Below are 21,509 nucleotides of genomic sequence, written 5' to 3'. Positions count from 1 at the left end.
CTTGTCTCGCGATTCGTTATGTTGCTTCGCCTACTACACAGCTAGAACGAAGACTTCCCCTGCGCGCTCTGCACGTCTGTGCGTAATGCCCTCGCACGGGACGTCGGTACGTACGAGCGATTGGAGGCGAACCTGCATAAAGAGGTTTCGCTCGGAGAGATTTAACCGGGTGCAAATACGTGCATCACTCCGCTGGTCGGCAGATACGCGAAAGAAGTGTATACAACCACGATTACGCGCAACTTTTTTAAATACCTCGCGGCTTCTCTCGCGATGTAACGTGTACGAGAGAGAGAGAGAGAGAGAGAGAGAGAGAGAGAGAGAGAGACGCCGATCTGCGTTAACCCGATTTGCGCGATCAAGCCGATCGCCGAACAACTTTACTAGTCGATGATTGCCAGATTGATGATGATGGTGGCGGTTTAAATGCGCCCGATCGAAACGAGTTTACTAATGCGAGCGTGCGCGCGGACGGTATAGAGAAACAAATGAGTTTCGTGATCGTACGAGAGCCCGATCTTGTCTCGGATTAATCGAGCAACGCCGTAGAAAAACGAACAAGTTTCGACCGTAGGTCGAGTCCGTACGGCGTAAGAGAAAGAGAGAGAGAGAGAGAGAGAGAGAGAGAGAGAGAGAGAGAAAGAGAGAAGATGTGGCATAAAGAGGATAAACAAGTTTAATTGAAGACACGAAGTCCAGCTTCATTATCAAATTGAATTAAAAGATGAAGGAAAGAAATCTTCTGATGTAAATTTATTCTAGATTCTCTACGTGGGACGAGGAGCGAGATAAGACGATTCAATAATAATAACAATACGCATACGGCGCACGTTTTTGTATGTGCTCATCTTGAAAAATTTACATCAAAAATTACAACGTTGACTTTGCAGGACAATATTATATTTTACGAATAAAATATCATTCAATGATCAGTAATATGCTTGTAGGTGTATTCTTCGTTAACAAAAACGCATAATTGTCAATTTTTATAAAAATGTTAGCTTTGATTTCACAAAAGAGTATATTTACGATTGTTATACTACGGTTTCCTTGGTGCGTAACGTTTTCACGTTATTCAGCCCGCCGTATTCGCCGTGTCGAAATCTCGCTCGATGATCCATTTTTCCGTACAATGGCGTATCAGCGATCGAGACCTATATATCCACGCTGCATTTAGCCGTGCAGCAGGATGTAGGCTGCCGCTTTAGATCGGCCCGACCTCTCTTCTCTCTCCTCTATGAATATTTTTACGAAAACGCAATTTGCAGAGTGGGCAGAGCCGATTCCAGCCTCAGAAGTTCATCCACCGTGCAGCCGAGGCGCTATTGTTCGAGAGCCGACCAAGATGATGACGAGGGGAAGCGGAACGGGGAAGGGGGCGACGAAGAAGGGAGGATGGGGCATCGAGAGAGTGATATGTATATGTACGTTATCGCGAAGAAAAGTGGGCCTTTCCCTCGGAGCTCGGATCATTCTTACGCACTTCCACCGTGCGCGCGCGCGCATGCTATTTAATTTCAATCGATTGCCAATCTTTCCCTCCTCGCGGCAATTTAAAAGGTCACCGCAGCTCGCGGTACGGTTTACTACGTTTTATTATCTCAATAATATATTTATCGAGATGTGCTTGCGATTAGACGTTTATGCGCTCGGGCACCAACGCGATTTCGATAAGCATGATCGATATCGTCCTCGTGGAAATCTTTCAGATGTGTAATTATTGGAGTCGACTCTCGGGGAGTCGACTCCAAGTTTCGGTGAGAAATGGCGCGTGAAACGGCTGGTATACCACCTACACGGCCAATAATTTTCAATCGACGCAACCGTCCCTTAAATCGACCAACGAGGTCGACGTTATCGGTTCTTCCGCGGCGAGCGCCATTATAGTGAGATACTGTACATGCCGATCCGTCGTTTAAGGGCCGCAAACGGAAGGCGGTTCAGTATTTTACAAGAAAACGAGCGTATCCTCCTCTCACGGAGAAGATAATATACAGAGTGTCTCTTTCGTTCCTCAGTCGTGATTTTTTTCCCACAAAGTTTAGACTAGCAGGTTTTGTCGAGGAAAATTTCAATTATCGCAAATCTCTAATTTTCATTTTTATCATAAAACCGACTTGTTTTTAAGGATATTTTAAATTAGTTCATCAGGATAGAAAATAAAAAAAAAAAAAAAAAAAAAAACAAGTCGAATTTTATTACACTTTCGAGATTTTACTCGAGTCGAGTTCTGCTTTCAACATAAATCGAATAATCTCGTGATTCGTTCGCTCCCTCAGAATTTCCAAACAGCCGTTGTCGCCTCGTGCATTTTTGTTCAGCGATCATGAAGAGACATCCCGTATATACAAATGTATTCTCATAGAGAAAGGGGAGGCGGGAGGGAGAAAAGTAATCGAAGGCACTAAACCACACGATAGCGCGTTGGCAGTTAGAGCTCTGTATCTCCGCGCTGTCGCCGGTGGTACAACACACGCTCGGTATTATTTGCGGGCTGCCACATTTGTCGTAGGTGGTCCCGCGACACAACGCAGTGGCGTTTATACACCGTATATAAGACGACAGCGTGAGGTATATCGTCCCATCTCCTCCTTCCGTGTAGAGTCGATCTCGCGGGCTAAACCAACCGCGCGCGCGATAAACTATCGCTACTGACGCCGCCATTCCGCTAATTAACGACGGAATTAACGACGACGCCTCCCTCCCCCCTCCACGAGAATCGTACGCGCGATGACGACGACGATGATGACGACGACGACGACACGCGATCGTCGGATCGGCCAGAATGATTACGATCAATTCGAGAGCGCGCGAACGCGTTAATTTCTAACAATTTGACAGCCGCGCGAGATGCCGAAGGCAGAGTAACGGTCGGCAGACGGTCGATTAATAAAGATGCACGGGCACGCGTGTCACCGGATATAGATGCCCACACGGCCCCCATCGACGTATATCGTGCGCATTGCGTGCTCCGACATCGACAACGGGGAGCGACACGATCGACGCTGATCGCGCTGTGCGTATATGCGTATATATACACACACACGCGCGCACGCACACATATATATATATATATATATGTATGTATGTACATGTGTGCGTCTATCGTTCATCTTATGAACCCGCGCGTGCATCACGCCGACGCAAAACACGCTCGCACGCGCGCGCTCCGCTGCACGCGCGTGTGTTCCGTACTAACGGACGTCATATGTACGTACGTATGTATGTACGTACGTACGGGCGAACGGATGGACAGACGGACGGATCGACACACAGCACGTGCATGAATATGTAGGATGTCTGGAGAGAAAAAAAAAAGACGAAGGGAAAGAAGTGTGGGGGGAGGGGGGGGGGCGAAAGACCCGACGTGCATAGTAATCGGAGCCGCGTCATGCCAATAACATCGCGCGCCGATCGCCTAATGTCTGATCGATAAACCCGACGAGTTTTCCTTACTCCGCACCATAACTGGCACAGGGAGGAGAGAGGAACATGTGGGGCGAGGGGGCGGGGGCAAATTGGTGATTTACGGGTTTGTTCATCGGGGCGCGAGGCGAGAGAGATGGAAAGACAAAGAGAAGGAAAGAGAGACAGGACAGGGAAGAGAAAAAGAACGCGATCCCCCCAGGAGGGGGGTGGGAGGTGGAGGAGAGCACGTGTGCACGCACGCAGCACACGCGCGCGCTCACGAGTGTAAACACATTGAGCCTCGCGCAGGGCGCTGGAAATGGGCAACGGGTGAAGTATAGGCAGATAGGTGGGTACCGTGCGCACCACACGAGAAGGAGAAGTTTACAATTTTCTGCACGACGGCCGCTCGATCGTTCAAATGCCAATAACGTTGCGGATGCCAATTGCCGATAATTCAAGGTGTACCTGCCCACGATAACGCGTGCGCGCGCGTGAGAGAGAGAGAGAGGTGCTGACAGATCGTTAGGTACCGGATGATGGGCTCTTGGCTTTAACACCGAGGAGACACGCCAAGGATGATGGAGAGAGAGAAAGAAGAAGAAGAAGAAGAAGAAGAAAGAACCACAAAACCATCCGAAAAACTTTCTGACTTTCATGAAATCGAATCGTCGGACGTTGCTAAGAAATCGCTAAACAGTAACGCAACGATCGAAGTCACATTCGCAAAGAGGACGTGAACGCGTGATGTGCTGAAAAAAATTGCGATTTCTCTATCGCGATCACATAGATATATATTTGTGGTGACCGCCTTTGCGGTTTCGTTTCGATGAAAAAAAGACAACCATGTTAACGAGCACAAGTTTTCTTTTTTCCTCCTCTCATAATTCTCGAGCTCTCACCTTTCTCCTCGTCCCGTCAAAGATTTAAGACTCCGACTCTAATGCGTAATTGAATTAATTCCAGATTTTCGCCCGACATCTGCAATTAATTTAATGATAACGCGCCGTGCCGCGTGTAAGATTTTTTCCTGCTTTCTTATTCCCAGAGTCGGTTCCCCGGCGGAAAAGCCTTTTTCCCGCGAGTACCGCCAACATTGTTTCCGCGTACGTGCGGAATTTTTAAAAGACGAGACCATAATCTCTTTCTTCCCCGGCTTTTGCCGTATCCGGCGATAGAAAATTTTCCTATAACGAGGCAACCTCGATGCGCTTTAATTATGTTTTAAAAGATACAATGTTTTTTTAATAAATCGTCCGATCTGCTTAACATACAAAACTTAATATGAGTAGCTTCTTTTAAAGTATACATTTCTAGATCCGTAAATTATGAGAATTTATTCCTCGTTGAGAAATAAGTGGCGTTTATTATCTTATATAATACTTGTTAATAAAATGGAATCGAGTTTAAAAAGCTTCTCGGACAATTAGCACGTAAATAAGAAAGTTTCCAAAGAACCACCAATGTTCTTCAATTTATATTCGTATCTATTTTCGCCCATTGCGTGAATCCAATTTCGATGATGGAAAATTAAGGTTACGGATTTTTCGAACTACTCCCCCCTCCCCCCCCCCATCAAGGAAGAAATATGTATTTCGTGCGCACTTACCGAGCATCTTGCTGAGATCGGCATTGTGGAGATCGGGATTCTCGTCGGCCAATTTCTTGCGCTCGACCTTTGCCCAGACCATGAACGCGTTCATCGGACGACGTATCCGTTGCTCCTTGAGGCTCCTCTGGGCGGTGCCGCCGCCGGGATGGCACATCTTCACTCCCGCAGGAATCGGCGAGATACCAGGCTGATATTCCAACGATGGACCGGAAGCCAGCCAGGGCATATCTTCGAGCCGTTGCTGCGCCGGGCCGGTCAGCATACTCGGTATCTGGTTTCAGGAAATGACGCGTCTCATAAAACATACCTTCTTGGACACCCGACCATTATTTACTTGGTGACGCGTGTGTTTTAGACATGTAAAAATTATCTCTCTTCGCGCGAGTTAATCGACACGGGGCGCAACAACGAGAAGAACGAAAGGAAGACGTTTATTTAATAACCGTTAATAATCGCGTCGCTGAGATCTCGAATGACGACAAGATGAAACGTGAGATTAATGAATCTATCGCATTCGCGCTGAATGTAACGATTTTGCAATCGTTCTCTTTGGCTGCCATTTGTTCCGCACGCGACGACGATTTTATTTTCATGCATTCGTCTCCGAATAGTGGTTGTCGTAAACGCTTTGCGTAGGTGTGTTTACAACGCCGGGCGCGAGAATGTACAGAGTGCGCGTGTAACACGAAGGTATACGCGGATCTATTTCGAGAACGACGGTCCATACGGAATCCGAAATCGGATTGAAGCGCCGTACCGAGATGATTTGGGCGTCGATGGGCATCGAGCTGTCGTTGCCGTCGATACCGGAATCGATGTCGTAGGCCCTTGACGTGGGAGTCGCGTAAAGCGAGGAGTGGAGTGCCAAGAGACCGGGGGAGCCGTAACCGCTTACCGCTGGTGGTGGCGGTGTCACCTCACCCCTGTCATAATTGTCCAGCATCCTGCAAAAATCGAAAGAGATGCATCCAGACTATGTTCCATGTCTCATCTTCGCGCGAATGACCCGTGTCTGTTTTATGTACATTCATTTTTTCAGCTTTATCACTTGGTCACCGCGTTCGAGCCTTTGTTCATTATTAGTACTTCATACTATTTTTCATATTATTTTGTGCAACAACACAGATTACAACTGTTATGCTATTGATTTATTAAAGTTGCATAATTGCATTTTATCAATTATTGTTCGATCTATTGATCACTTTGATTATCCAACAACGGAAAGCACGGTAGTGCTCGTCGAAGAAGAACGAATCGAGTGGATAAGCCACGATCGACTCGCGAGAGGTCTCGATCGGGAGGACTCGAACCAATACTAACATTCCCGACGACGATGACGATCGCGGTATCACGGGCTGCACCCGATAGTAATTGACTCCGACATTTCTCTCAATCTTAAGAAGCGAGCGAGTGAAATCCCGTGGGTCGCTCTCGTGCCCGAGCGGCCGATTGATCTGTCAACCGTCGTTCCGTTAGGAAAAGAATTGATCGACATGAATGAACCATTCAAGGCCACTTAATGGAATTCCCACGATTGTCCTTAAGGCATTATGCGACCGTGCGCCGGATATAATAGTACGAACAGCTGTCTGTCGCGCGAGCAAGCAAGCACGCGCGCGCGCGAGACCCATCTCGTGTATTACGCACACAAGGACACTTTCGCGGCACATTACAAGTGGTATCCTAGGTAAACCTCGCTGCGACATACGTAATGCACACGTACGGAGATTCCGCGAACGTATGCGCGATACGTGCGCGCGAATGTTCTATATAATGGCTATTGTTTCATTCGGTGTTTGGCGAGATGCTGCGACGTACGTCGAGTAAAAAAAAAAAAGAAAAAAAAAAAGAAAAGAAAAAAAAGAAACGTATTTTCATTCAATAAACCTCGCGCTGGTTAGACGCTCGCGTTTTTGTCTTAGTCTTTATACCGGTAGGGAGAAATACCTAGAGGCAGAAAGAAAGAGGGGGGGGAGGGAAGAGAGTCGCGTTCCATCGCTGATAAAACCGGCGGCTTGTTTCGTATCGAGGTGTATCATATCGGATACGGTCCGATACGAATCACGGCTTACCGAAGGGAACGTGATTTTGTACCGCTATTAAATAGATTGAGTCTTATGCACAAAGCGTTTTAAGAAACTTTTCAAAGCCCGGGAGTTCTGCGTTTAATAACCGCAAATTTAATTACGTTACGATTAAAAAATAATAAAACAAGTTCGCGGGTAAACGTGCGATCTTGTCTTTGTTTCCGTGTGTTGATGAGCTTCAGCTATGTTTTGGTAATAAAACGAGATATCAAGATTTCTACGCGCCGATAGAAAAAAGAAAAGAGAAGAAAATTTTCGATGGTAGCTTAGAGATTACGAAATTAAAAGCCATTAAGGCCCGCGGTCAGGATTCCCCGGGTTTCGCCGGTGTCGGCGCAGCTGCACCACCCACGCGTATGATAGATACGCCACTGCCTTCAGCATTGTTTCTTTAATGATTCATGTCGGGGTGATTGCACCAGGAGTAGAGGAAGCAGTCTCCAACCGCGAATGCAATGAGCCGCGCATCGTTTCGAAAATATTAATTCGCCAGGAGTCATCGCTGGACGCTGATGCATCGATGGGCGTCGTGTGCGCGTTAACGCCGCATCCTTTGTCAAACTTGGCCACTCGCGACTTGCGAAGTCGCTTGCGTCGTCGCAACCTTCAGCTCGCGGAATAATTTCTTCGACCATGTCGTTGTCGATACGCGGGAGATAGGACGCGAAAACATTCGCGAACATCATCGATGATAACGGAATGTACTAATGGGACTCGCAGCGGTTAAGTTAATTTACGCAATATATTATGCGACGCGCCGACGTGTTGCACGCGGTTATCGTTTGTAGGCGAAGTTTACTACCCGTAGCGAAATGCGCTTGTAACCGTTTAATCAAACGACACGCGGAGTCCCTCGCTCCGAGTCCCGATGGAGAAAGCTCTCTCTCTTTCTCTCTCTCTCTCTTTCCGCTTCTCTTCGAAATCTCGGCCCTACGTCGCATGATTCAAATACCCGGGATGCCGGACGGTGGCGAGGATACGTTCCGCAATGCGTGTCAAGGAAAAGCGACAGTTATCCTTCCACACACCGACGCGCCTGCCACGTTACAAATAGCTCGAGAGAATCGCCGGGCCGCGACCTGCGAGCGGCAGACACGCCGCACGCACGTCAGAGTCGGCCGAGCAGGGAAACAAAGAACAACAGCCGCGCACCGGCGGCGATCCCCTAAATCGGCATGTCCGTTGAGCCTCATGAATCTCCGTCGCGACTCCTCTCCTTCGCGAGCAGGAGGACGAGGAGGAGGAGGAGGAGGAGGAGGAGGAGGAGGAGGGAAAAGCACCGGTGTCCTGTACACGGTTCGGCACGCAGCGCAAACGGGCAGCGACCAGATCGCGCTCGCACTCGTTCCCTTCGTCGATTCTCCTCGTCACCGACACACTTGTTCCCCGGTTAAATTATTCGTCTCCCTTCTTCCCTCCCTCCCCCCCCCCTTCGCTCCTTCAAACCGGCGGACGCCAAGGGGGATCTTGCGGAGAGGAGCAAGGGAGGAGGAAGGTAGTCGCGATCGCGCGCGCAAAGCGCGGATCGGCGTGTTTTATACGACGGCGCATTTTTATTCAAATAATCGCGCCGATCGAACACACTTGCATTGCCCGACGACGAGGCGACGAGACGCGGTGCAGTCGCATAAAAGCGGCGAAATGACGCGCGTAGCCAGCGTACGCGCGTGGGTGGGAATCGATCTGTATTCGCGTCGATACTCGAAACGTATGGTGTGTGGCGCCGATCACGCGCCACATAAATCGATTATATACCAATGATTATATACCAAAAGTGCGCGCCGCCGAAAATAAAAAATTTTGTCCGTCAACATTAAGGATGACGATGTCATTAATCGATCTAATAGGTATAAATCAAATGGATCCGTCGATCCTCGTCGCAAAGCACACACAGCGGAATTCCTGCAAGCGAACGGCCACTGTAATTTTATATAAGCCTCTGATTAAACTTTCAAATCGAATGCCCAATGTGGTTCGGTTGGTAAGCGGAAGTGACGACCCCAACCGCTCACCTCTGCACTACTAACGCTCCGACGCGTTTCAGATTTGAAAACGAAGAAAGCGCATCCCCGAAACCTTTACGAGTTGTTTAAGACCGCGGAACGGACGCCGCAAAGTCCGTCCGTCCGTCCGTCCGTCCGTTCGTCCGTCCGCTGTATCCCGTCGCTGTATACCCTTCTCTGACCTCCGAGCCAACGGCGGAGCCATTACGTACGACTTCCTGCGACCGAGTAAGGAAGAATCGAAGATTTCTACACGGCACCTCACGGGAAGAGGTGTCCGCGTGCCCGCGCGCCCGCGCGATACCAGCGGAGATATAACGTCGAGAGGCGAAAAATTCCCAGGCTAACTGCCGGAGGACGAGGCAGGCGGCTCGAGTTCGGGATACGGTTGCGTTAATTGCGGAACTTGTGTGTCGTGGCGAACTCGTGGCACGTAACGGTTCATAAAAATCCCACGAGTATATCTTACGATTCAAAGCGCTTTTTAATGACGATTGAGTTCTTTCGAGCGACGCGCAGGCGACTTCGACAACGAATCGTCGAACTGGGCGACGGATCATCGGATAGAATGTCATACGCGTGAAATTATCATACGTGACGGGCTGCTCCCGCTTGAATGTTTTTTTTTTTTTTTAACGAAGCGCTCCCAGGAAATAATATCTAATGCTTATCGTATCAGGGTACTTTGCCGCCTTAATTCGTTAATCCATGTGGCCATTGTTTGCAACGATGCAAATTTACGTAGCTGTAAATGAGTTTCGATTCATCGTTATTGCCATTAACATCTCACAGATTTACGATCGTCCTAAAATTACGCGTGCACATGTTTACCAGACGTATCCGCGAACCCGAGGACCGCTGAAGTTCGCCAACTCAAGACAACTTGCTATGACCACCATTACATTTATGACGCAAATATGGATCTATTATCTCGCGATCTCTTTCTTCGTACTCGCTAGATAGATCACAGAAACAATAGCGGTGGCATTTAAAACGAAACCCCAGCTTTTTTTACCTCGCACATGCAAATACATCGGAGGAATTATAATTAAATAATACGGATGATTAGTCGGAATGTAACTTGCGCGCGCGGCGAATCAATCCAAGAATCAGCGTCGCTCATATCCCTACGTCTCGTGTACAAGAACGTGGAACGCACACGTACGTTCCAAATAACTGTAACTGTAATATTAATCTGTAATTAACCGCCAGTCATTGCTCAATCGTCAAGTCACCAATCTGAGTCACCGCAATCGTAGAAATTACAAGGTCACCGGCGGCACAGGTATCACACGTCAGGGGGTCAAGCGCGACGTTACCGCTTCGTAATCACAATTTTGCACTCGGAAACAAAGGATAAAGATAACCTCCGTTCGAGCGGAAAATCCGCGAGTAAGAAAAAAAGGAAACAATTTTCAAAGAGTCTGCGACGTTTAGGTATTCCCAACCAGTAGTGAGAAAAAAAACCGAGATGTGTGTGCATGTACTGTGGTGGCGTAGCGTGTCGTTCGCGGAATTATTGACGTTTCGTCGATATAGTCAATGTTTGCAAATTGAGCCTCTCGATCGAACGGATCGGCACAACACCCAGCCGTGCCGTAATATCAATTCTTATCACGCGAGAGTTAAAAACGAGAGTTAACTTGCGACATAATTTACGCAAAGTTCTGCGACAATTCGCAGTTCGATAAACATCTTGTAGAGATATTAATTATGTAGATATTTAAAAATCGTCAATTTGAGTGAAAAATGAGGGTTTTTAGGAGGGCGAATTAATGGAGACGATCGGGAGAATGATCGGGGAGGCGGATGAGTAGTCGTCAATCTCTCGCAGTTGCTCTCGCATTCAATTGAAAACTTTTATTCTGCCTCGTAAATACGAGAATCAATCAACAAGTAAGCACGTATCGATGTTATTACAGAATTGCATGTCGCGGTGTTCGAAACTCGCGACGAAGATTCATGAACGACTTAACGACATAAATTGTAACAAACGTGATTGCTCTCTCAAAGGTATTACGGAGAAATTTGCTTCGAAATTTTATTTAAATTCAACTTAAATACTTAAATTCGAGCTTTGTATTTTAAGAAGAGACATTTTGATCGAGCAAAAGTTATGGATTTTCCATAAGTTACAGCTTTCGGATTTCTAAGTCTTTTTCTTCGCATAAAAAACTGTAAGAATATCTAAGCGTGCGTGCGTGCGTGCGTGCGTGCATGCGTGCGTGCGTTCATATAAAATAACGTGACATGGTACGCGATCCGTGCGACGGCTCGGAGCAACGGATGGGAACCGGGCGGAACCATTTTAATAGAGCTGATTTTCGTCGTCGGAGGAAGAGGTCGAAAGATTCGCGTCGTTGCAGAAGCAGAATTTTTGGCCGCGCAAACGCATACACGACACGCGCATGCTTGTCTATTATATTAATAAATTGAAGTCGACAACTTTCTGAATAAAAAAATGATATTGTTTTAAAGAAGCCGTTTCCCACATCGAGTTTCTTCTTCCTCTTCACATTTTGTGTTTCCCATTCGAGTTTCGACTCCGCTGATTTCGCGCAAACGCGCGGTTGAAAAGCGACGAATGTTAAACGCAAAATTCTCACAAGGTCCCCCCGTGAACGTATCGCCGTAAGAGGGCACAAGCAAATAAGACTGCAGGCAAACGAGATAAGAAATAGCTGAAATTACACGATACGTTAGAAACACACGGCCGGCAACGCGCGCGGCCGGCAGCGCGCATGCTATTTTCCCAACCTCCTCTTTAGCAGTCCCAAAGGGTCGAGGAAGAGAAAGAAAGAGAGAAAGAGAGAGAGAGAGAGAGAGAGTGAGAGCCACTTTTATCCTCTTCGCCTTCGCAGTACGACGTAATAATAGTGAAACATTGAATCTCGAGCGTAAACTGCAATTTAATAGATTTCCAACACACAACGTTCCGAATACACGCGCGAGGGAGGGAAAGTAAGAAAACTTGGAAAGAGGGAAACGACGTGCACGCGCACGTCCGCGCGTGCACGCAGATCCATCCCGACGAGGGGTTGAGAGAAACGCATGTCCGCGCGTCGCCTCGCATATATCGCCCTCCTCGTTTCCGAGGGACTCGCGCGGATCGGCGATAGCGATTGGCGATTATGTTAACCAAACACGCGCGGTGCACGCCCCTGCAATTTGCCCGGGGATCATCTTCCCCTAATCGCCGCGCTAATAACAGGATTACGGGGGTCCTGACCGCGCGGTACGTATACTTATCCCTAATTCGCCGTATCGTTATTAATATATACGATACAATTGAGAACGGGGCCCGGGCGCGGTCGGTTCCCCGATAAGCTCCGCGATATATACATATATATTATATGTATATATGTATACGAGACCTGGGCCACGTGCGTGGTTCGAACCGCGCCGAAATGCGGGCTCGCGCGCTCTCTCTCTCCGTTCCCAAACGTTTCCCAACGACGTCGACGTTCGCTTTGTTGTTGAAAAATCGAACCAAGTCGAAGTGCAAATTCGCCTAATGAAGGCGCGCGCGATCCAATCCGATCGCTCTCGCGGTATAAACCGCGTTAAATTTATTATCCCGCCGGTGTGCGGATATTCATGAAATAAGTATGAGAAGAGAGAGGAAAAAAGAAAGAGAGACAAGAGTGTTTGGACTTACGTGTAGTGCGAATAAGACGGGCTGGCTTGATCGATGTGAGCGGCGGTTGACAGGCCTTGCGCGATGGCAGCCGAGGGATCTCTAGCTGACGAGGAATTCTGCGTCGCCGCCGCTGTCGCCGGTATAGCGTGATGGTAGCGCTGGCACATTTCGGCCAAGTTCCACCCATGGGCATCCATATATTAGCACTGCTTCGCTTTTCTTTGGCGTACCATCCATTTCACACACGTTGCGAGATGCACACTCTCTCCCTCTCTTGGTCCTTCCGTTTTCTTTTTCGTCCCCGCTTATTTTCTTACGTTCTTTTTTCGTAATTCACTCGCGCTGTACGTACAACGGCAAGAACGATACACTCGCGACGATGACGACGATGACGACGACGATGCGCATCGTCCTGTTGACGGAGATTCGTCGTGCGGCGCGATCCTCCGGTGTTGACTTCGCCTCGCCTTCGAGGGCACGCGCGCCGCCTGTTAAATCAGAAGAACAAATCCCATTTACTCGGCCGTTAACGACACGCGTTCGCATTTAGAGGATGATCGGGAAGCGCTGTTTAAAAAAAGACTCCGCGCGACTTGCATGTCGATGACCGTTATGAATTTAAGATGGAGTGTTACTTTTGCCGGAAAACGCGAAACAATAAAATATAAAGTAAAAAGTCACGAGTAAGATCGTGACCACATACGTAATGATTCGACTTATTACAAATTATAAAAACTAACCGGATGAATTAATGAACTTTGAATTAATTTCCATTTCCGGTTCGCAACAAGGACTTTGTATTCGGCGATATTGCGGCGGATTTGTAAAATATTCTCGAACGAATGACTTTCAAATCGAATACCTAACGGAACACTATTAAATCCCCTCGTTATGTAACTCTTATTTCTCTCTCTTTCTCTCTTGCGCCCTTTCTCCCCACAATTTAAATGCAATTTAAACCCACGGTTAATGAAAGTGTCCGTTTAATTTCTAAATGCGAGCGGGTTAAGGGGGTTCACCTAAGCGGAGGGCTCGAAAAGCCGTGTCGGATAACGATCGGCATCTGGATCGGATGGATACCGATCGACTTCTATTCGTGCCTTGGCGATTGAACGTTAATAACCGTCGTGCAAAGGTATCTATGAAATAACTATAATCACTCGCGCATGAGTTACCGCTGCACGAAAACGATCGTCAAATCGCATTCTTTTCTCGCTCGTGATCGAGGAAATGAACGGCAAGAATTCGGGCGCAGATCGGGGAGATCGACAAAGAGAATCGGCGCAGGGATGCGTCGTTCTTAGGAATCGTCCAAGACACAAAAAGACGAAAAATTATTACAATCAAGACGCACAATTAGAAAATTCCAATTTGCAAAGATTAACAAGTGTAATTTAAATCGTTTCTCGCTTGCATAAAATTCTTTTAATATTTCAATTAGAAATTTACATCTTCCAATTATTCTTATGATCGAAATAAAGATAGAGGAGAACAATCGGTAAACGTCGTATATACCATTTTGCGTTTCCGGAATCGCGGTAGTCTCATTACATGGGGATTTCTTATCGACTCTGTTAGCCGTTAACTTACTCGTACGATAACAGACAAGTGCGTGCCACTCTCGCGAGAGTTTACGGCATACCAAATAGATATTCAACGCTATTTGGACTCGGTGAGGAACACAGCATCGAGAGAAAGACAAACCTCTGATTTCAATTTTCCTCGTAGGAAATCGTCGACTACCCAGTTGGGACGCGCTGTACATTCGTGCCGTTTAAGCGCTCGGACGTTAATCACGCCGGTAACTGCCGCGATATCGTAGTAAAGCGGATCGATCGACAGTAAATTACCGGTCCCGCGCGGTCGGGCTGCGAACGGTAAAACGCCCGCGTTTCCCTTGGCAAAAGTAGCAATTATAAGCGCGCGAGACGCGCTCTCAACACCGAAACCGAAGGGATACCCGATACCCGGGTTCATTACGTTCGCGCACCATGCTCGTTCGATTGCGATGACCGACTCGCGCGGTCGACGTGCATACTACTATTTTGCCGCACCTTCCGACGAAACGTAATCCGAGACTCTCCCGAGAGTTATTCCTCTGAGAGAGAATTAAAGATGCGATAAGCGATCCAATATCGCGGCAATCCGTATCTTCGGCGCGAACACGAGCTACGAAACGATCGTATGCCTAGAGACCCGCGTAGCGGAGAAACGAGGAAAACCAATAGCAAAAAAAACGATTCCTTCGCGATCGCGAAACACGCGCCTAACGCGGGACCGAGCGATAAGAGACGGAGCGGGTTGAACGGCACAATGCGCGACGCGTTCGCCGACGGGGATCTGTACGCGACGAAATCGTAAAGTTGCGCGATGGTCGCGCATATATACGTACGTACGTGCCGCTCTAACAGAGGTCTCAATCCGCGATGTACACAACCACACGCTCTACAACCTCCACGCGCACATACGTACACACAAAGAGAGACAAAGGCGAGAGACGCGTAACGCAATAATAATCATAATGCCAGATCGATACGACGCGCGATGTTCGCTCGTCGCATCGGTTGATCGCGAGGATGCCGATGACATGAAAGCGAGGAGGAATGCGCGCGTAACGGCGACGGCGACGGCGACGGCGAAGAAGTCGCTAAATTATTACATTTCTATGGTGCTTGTTTCGTCGTCTATCTCGCCTTCCTCCTTTCGTCTTTTCTGTGATACGCATCTCCGAATTGTATAGACTTGTGTACACGTAGAGGCGCATGATGTGCGTAATCACGACGCGGACGCGAGCGATTCGTAATGAACCTTCGCGAGGCTTGTTGCGCGCGTGCGGGGAGACCGCGCGAATATCTCTCGATAAATCGACAAGCGTATATAAATCAATATATTACAGAGTGCTTTCTAACGTCACACATCTCGCATCTCGCATCTCGTATCTCGTAGCGTTTCGCGTGAGTTTCCAACGTAGCGCGGTGAGTTGTGGGAGGCTGCTCGCTCGGACGAGACTCTTCCTCGTCGTTAAGAGATCGAGAATCGAACGCGACGAAGGATCAGATCCGAGTCAGATTCCGAACTGCTGGCGATGCTGTAATTCGGATACCGCGCGCAAATAATTCCGCCAGAATTAGAAAATAAGATCCAAATCGTGTAAAAAAATCGTAGGCTCGTTGAATGCAAATTTCCAAAGGAAAATTCTTGCTCGGATGTCGCTTGCGAAATAACGAGTTGTACCTCGGTAAAGAGTTCAGACGGATAGAACGTAAAATTATCACGCGAGGTTTCCTTTTACATTTATTCCTCTTTTTTCCATACCTATTGTACTCTACAATATTATTATTAATATTATTACATCATCGAGGAATGAGTGAATCGTCAGATTAACAGCTCGCGTGCTTCGGACACGGATCTTGCTATAATTTGGTCGAATTCCTGCACGCGTCAGGCAGAGAAGTCGACTATTATTATACGCATAATTGCGAGTAGCGTCTATGCCGTCACATCGATCTCTCAGATTCGCGCCTCTCTACGTCGCGGCGTCGTAAGGCGAAACCGCGCATCGATCGCGTGTACGATTCTACCGTGGATTTTCAGGAGTCATTCTCGAGGAGACGATTCTGCTTCGTCAGCGATTCGCGTACATCGATATTCTTGCGCACGCCTCTTTCGCCGGGAAAGCCCAGTCGCAAATAATCAATTCGCAAATGACTGCTAATATTTGCTCGCACCGATTGAATTATCACTCCGAGAATAAGTCGCATTGCTGCTTATTTTTTTTTTTTTTCCGAATAATTCTCGTTTTGGTTTTAAAGGTAATCCGAGTCTGTCGATGATTTTCGCGTCGATGTCTCTACGCCGCGCTTTCGCCGCGCACATTGACGATTCTCTGAAGCTGAATCGATCCGATCGAAACGGGATTATCTCCCGCGGGCGATGGACGGCACGTGAGTACGTGAGTCTAAACTGAACGTTAACGAAGGTTTCACCGTCGATTTTTTTCAGAAAATCGCCTCTACACGTCGCACCGCGCTCACAATCCGTCTCTCTCTCTCTCTCTCTCTCTCTCTCTCTCTCTCTCTCTCTCTCTCTCTCTCTCTCTCTCTCTCTCTCTCTCTCTCTCTCTCTCTCTCTTCCTCTCACTCGCCTTCTTTCCCGACCGTTTTTCTCTCTTTCTCTCTCTCGTTTACGCCCACGCGCGCGCGGCCAACCACGGAACCGGCCGGCGGGTAAGAGAGAGTGTATTTCTCGCTTATTATCCTTTCCTTCGATTTTCTACCGAAGGGAAAAGAATACGCCGAAGGAAGACTACGTATATGCCGTCTACGTATATTATATGTGCCGTGTAACGTGTGTGTGTGTGTGTGTGTGTGTGTCCGTGTGTATCCATGTATACGTGTATGTATGTGTACGCGCGTGTCAGCGGTATCCGTGACGTGTGACTCACCCGCACACGCGGCCCGATGTACTAGTCGGAGAGATTTACAGCTCATTACCGATTTCATACCCCGACGTCACGATCGATCCGCCGTACCGAGCCGATACGGCGCGGCGGAATCGAGCGGAATCGAGCGGAATAGAGCGGAGTCGAGCGGAATCGCCATCGTGTCGCCGTATCGCGTGCCATACCGATACGTGACACCACCCGAGCGATCGGGTTTCGCTCGTGGAAAACGCGCGCGGCGCGCTCGCGCCAAATGGCTTTTCTCTCGCACATTTACCTTTGTCACCTCTCCCTCCTTCCACGGGGACCGTTGGACGGCGCGTCGTCGTCCGGCAAAGCGCGAATGATCCAGGAAACGTTTTCGATTTTTTTCTTCGAGCCGATAGCGGAAGATAACACTGGAATGCGGAGCAAACGTGGACAAGAAGAATTTCACTGTCGAATTACGATCTCGCGTAAAAATGTCACGTTGCGGCGATGAGTCGAACACACTACGACAGGACGAAACGAGCAACATATAGGATATAACATTCACAATGAGGCGCGCGGGTGTGATCCGTCAAGCGTTGCACGCCCGCGGAAATGTCAAACGACGAGGATGTTGAGATTCGCAGCAGCAGCAACAACCGCGGCAACGGCAGCAGCGACGACGGCAGGAACGGCAGCGGCGGCCGTCGCTCGCGTGGGAGTGTGACATAATACCGCGCTCCGTTCCTGCGCAAGAATCCCTGCGGAGGCACTCACCACGGATCTCTCGAGTCCTCGTCTCTATCCTCGAGATGGAGTCGCTCCGATATTCGATACTCCAATCTCGATCTCACTGCCGCGAATAATAACAGGCGTTTCGTTATCGCGCGCGGCAATTCCGTATGTCACGTGCCGGTCAATCTCCCTCGTGTACACGCGCACGCGGATCAACTGGCAGCGGCAACATTTACATGCGTGCGTTGCGTGTCGTCGTTTCGGGCGCTGCGCGCGACAGCAGCCGGCCCATCCGCCTGCCTGCCTGCCAGCCTGCCTGCCTGCTTGCCTGAGTTGCCTGCCTGCTTGCCTGTTTTGCTTCGCCTGCTTGCCTCCTGCGCGTTCCGTACTGCACGACGACTCGGGCCGAGCACGGACTGAAGTCGGGCGCGCGCGCTCCGCCGAGGTGAGCGGAGGTGACTTGCTACTCGGGCCGGGCCGGGGCCCGGCGCGGTGCGGCGCGGCGCGGCGCAGCGTGGCGCGGTACGGCAAACCACCACGAGTATCGCGGCCAGTGGCGGCGGCGGTGTTGTGGCCGGTCGAGCATACAAGAAGGAAGCGGATCTTTGCACGTGTGAGTACATACATGTGCTGTTTATGTACCACATGTATATACGTGCACTCGTAAAAGTGCGGGCGTATGCGTGTGTTTGCATATATATATATATATATATATATATATATATATATATATATATATATACATATATATATATATATATATATGCACACGCTGTACAGCCGTATTGGTAGACACGGGTGTACCTGGCGGGAGAAGGTGCCCCGCGCGAGTAAGCGAGTAAGCGAGCGCGCGAGTGCCCCCCTCGAGGCACCGCGAGCGCAGCCTCGCGCGGATCCGCCCGTGCATAGGCGGCGTGTATCTCTTCTTCGCCGCCGTCGCCGCCGTCGCCGCCGTCGCCATCGCCACGAAAGTTCCGCGCGCGGTAGGACGAAAAATGGATGTAAGTTCCGCGAAGAAGAATAAAAGAAAATGGAAGATGCGGAGGCGTATTTAAGCGGAGTAGGCGGTGCTTCGGACGACGAATTTTGAGGATATCCCTTAAGTGGGATGTTGGAAAGAAAGGCGCTTAAACGCGACTTTGGCGACTTCGTCGATGAATGTCTAATCTAGCTAAATGATCGAACGGGAAAACGAAATGAATAAGAAATGCCTAGCGATTACCTTCTATATACATGTCAAACGCGCTTCTAATTAATTACATGCCCCTGAAGATTAGATTGGATTGAATTTAATCGTTCCAGCGGCGATTCGTACCGCCTCCGGTCGAGCGTGCTAATAATTTCGCGCGTGTAATATAAAGTGCACGATCTATTGCGCGTTTCGACAGTCAATCCTCGCGGGGCAGAATGTATCCGCAAATGTCATTGGAATATGAGATATCGGTAAAGACAGAGGCCGGCAGGCCGATTCGCACGCGGGGGTCGGCGAGCGCGGTTCGCGGAATGCGAGACGCGGATTCCTGATTTCGCGTTTTTAAATTTTCACGCCGGGCTCACAATGCCGCGTTTACGTAATCGAAATGCGTAGGAAGTCACGCAGATTGATTAGCACACGAGAGGAGAAAGGTTGCGACCATATAGATATCGGTTGGTGGCTCCATGCGAATCGTTTGCGCGAGCGCGAGCGAGTGCACGGAGCGGAGCCGCAGCGAGACCACGTGGGTGTCATCACACGCGCGTGAAAAAAAAGCCGAGAGATTATAGACGTACGGTGCATTCTCTCTTTCTCTAATGTCTAAAGCAGTGATTCTCAAAGGGTGTGCCGCGTGAAAAATTTGGACATGATCATCGCACCGAGTAAGAATCAAAATCTGTACCAATAGTGACTTCTTTTTTAAAAATTTTCCTCTCTCGATCTTCCTCCATCTTCGCGAAAAGATAAATGAAAAAAAAAAAAAAAAAAAAAGAGAGAGAGAGAGACAACACTCGCAAATTATTTCATAAAGGTGATCCATTTTTCGGACGGAGCATGTCATCACGAGTCCCTTCGTAGCGGACACAATAGCGCGCCGCGTACAAAAAAAGGTTTGAGAACCGTCGGTCTAGAGTGTTAGAGGAGTGTAGGCACACCGCAATATCGCCAAGGGACGGTGCATAAAGGATCCCGATAGCAATGACTATAAATTCGCTCTAAGCGCGAGAGTCTAAATATAAACTACGTGCGAGCGGCTCTGCGTTATTCCCGCGAGAAAAAAATTGTATATTTTTATCCTGTTATTATTATTATTAATACGACCTTTCGCGATTATACGTTTTATATTCCTCCCGGTGTTGGCATTAATGCAACCCACCTGCTTCGCTTTAACGCTTCGTTAACGTCGGACGCTTCGTTACGTCGAACTTTATCCCGTGAAAACTAAATGTGTATAGCAAGGGGGGGGGGACAGGAGGCGTTAATTATTCCGCGTGCGCAAAATCATGCGTCGCAAATTAACGTAAACAAGCGCGTTTCCTTTTACACATGTAAGATTCTTTCGCAAGTATTACGTAGACGAACTTCCTTTGAAAAAGTCATTGAATTTGATGTTAAATATCTACGTAAATATCACATAAAATAAATGTCCTTTGAGAAGTAAATTGTCGAATTTGACGATTCAACGAGCGTAAAAATACGATGAAGAATCACTTTCGATAATCGTTCACGCTTAATATGAACACTGCGTAATCGCAAAGAACTATTCTCTGACTCTCTATAAGTTACTCTGAAATCAGTAGCAAGTTTAATTAATAATAATTCAAGAGCTGACCTCTCATTTCCTCCAAAGGAAATCAATCGCGGATCAATTTGCGATCTGACAATAGTTTTCGCGTGTGTGTCGGAACACGCGTGCGCCCGTGCAGCGTAGCGGTCGATACGCTGTAGTGAATGTAAAATCGAGCGTACAAACTGAATATTTAAAAGATTATGAAGCAAGTCGAGAGGATACGGGGTGATACCGCGCCAACTCGTTCGACTTGCATGCCTACCGACTGCCCTTTCGATAATACGATCGATATCGATCTTGATGACGTAGCTGTCTCGCGCCGTGCGGTGCGAACAAAAACGCAGCATCTAAAAAAGTTCTATACGTACGCTAATCTATATGTATAATTTAGCGAACTGCCGGATATCACTTATCTCTATCTCCAAAGTAAAATGCATGAAAGAGTGAATAAAACACACAGATTAAGAAAAATATAAATTTTCAACTCAATCTCTGAAAGAGAATCCATTCTAAATTTCGTCTCATCGCAAGCAATATCTTCACTTGTTCATTCATCTTCGTTATTCATTCGACACGCTGTGCATATTATTACATCTTTAGAAGGTATATAATGAAATAAAAGCGGAACAGAGGCAATGATAAACGGAAGAAAGCGACAGCCATAAGGAACCGTAAAATAAACTAAGAAGAACATTACGCTCGGGCGGTCGTCACTCACCTGAGCGGCTGGTATGTATATGAAACGATATAAGTGCATTGTGCTCGTTAATGCGCTGGCAAGCGCGTAATGCTTGCGTATGTGCATAAATATTTATGCTATTCGGCTGAACAATCCCTAAAACGAAATGAAT

The 21,509-nt window shown here is 48.1% G+C and overlaps 1 protein-coding gene across 8 annotated transcripts in view; it reads right to left on the bottom strand.

Moving 5' to 3' along the window:
- Positions 1-21,509, bottom strand: part of LOC105433474 (uncharacterized) — a 44,186-nt gene that overhangs the window by 9,360 nt on the left and 13,317 nt on the right. For 3 of the 8 annotated variants that reach the window (XM_089070525.1, XM_089070523.1, XM_089070524.1), the window contains 3 exons: positions 12,769-13,238; positions 5,778-5,964; positions 5,018-5,291 (listed from right to left, as the gene is read on the bottom strand). In XM_089070525.1, the coding sequence (XP_088926651.1) occupies positions 5,018-5,291; positions 5,778-5,964; positions 12,769-12,947 (640 nt within the window). In that variant the 5' untranslated portion in view covers positions 12,948-13,238. Of the gene's footprint in view, positions 1-5,017; positions 5,292-5,777; positions 5,965-12,768; positions 13,239-17,468; positions 18,386-21,509 lie in introns of those variants that run through there. The other 5 variants (XM_089070527.1, XM_011648817.2, XM_089070526.1 and 2 more) reach the window with 5 other exon arrangements.

The sequence above is a fragment of the Pogonomyrmex barbatus genome, unplaced genomic scaffold (genome assembly GCF_055798465.1).
Source record: "Pogonomyrmex barbatus isolate J1 unplaced genomic scaffold, ASM5579846v1 scaffold10, whole genome shotgun sequence".
Lineage (NCBI taxonomy): Eukaryota > Metazoa > Arthropoda > Insecta > Hymenoptera > Formicidae > Pogonomyrmex > Pogonomyrmex barbatus.
The sequence above is the reverse complement of the archived record's forward strand: the minus strand, read 5'-3'. Positions and strand labels throughout refer to the sequence as shown.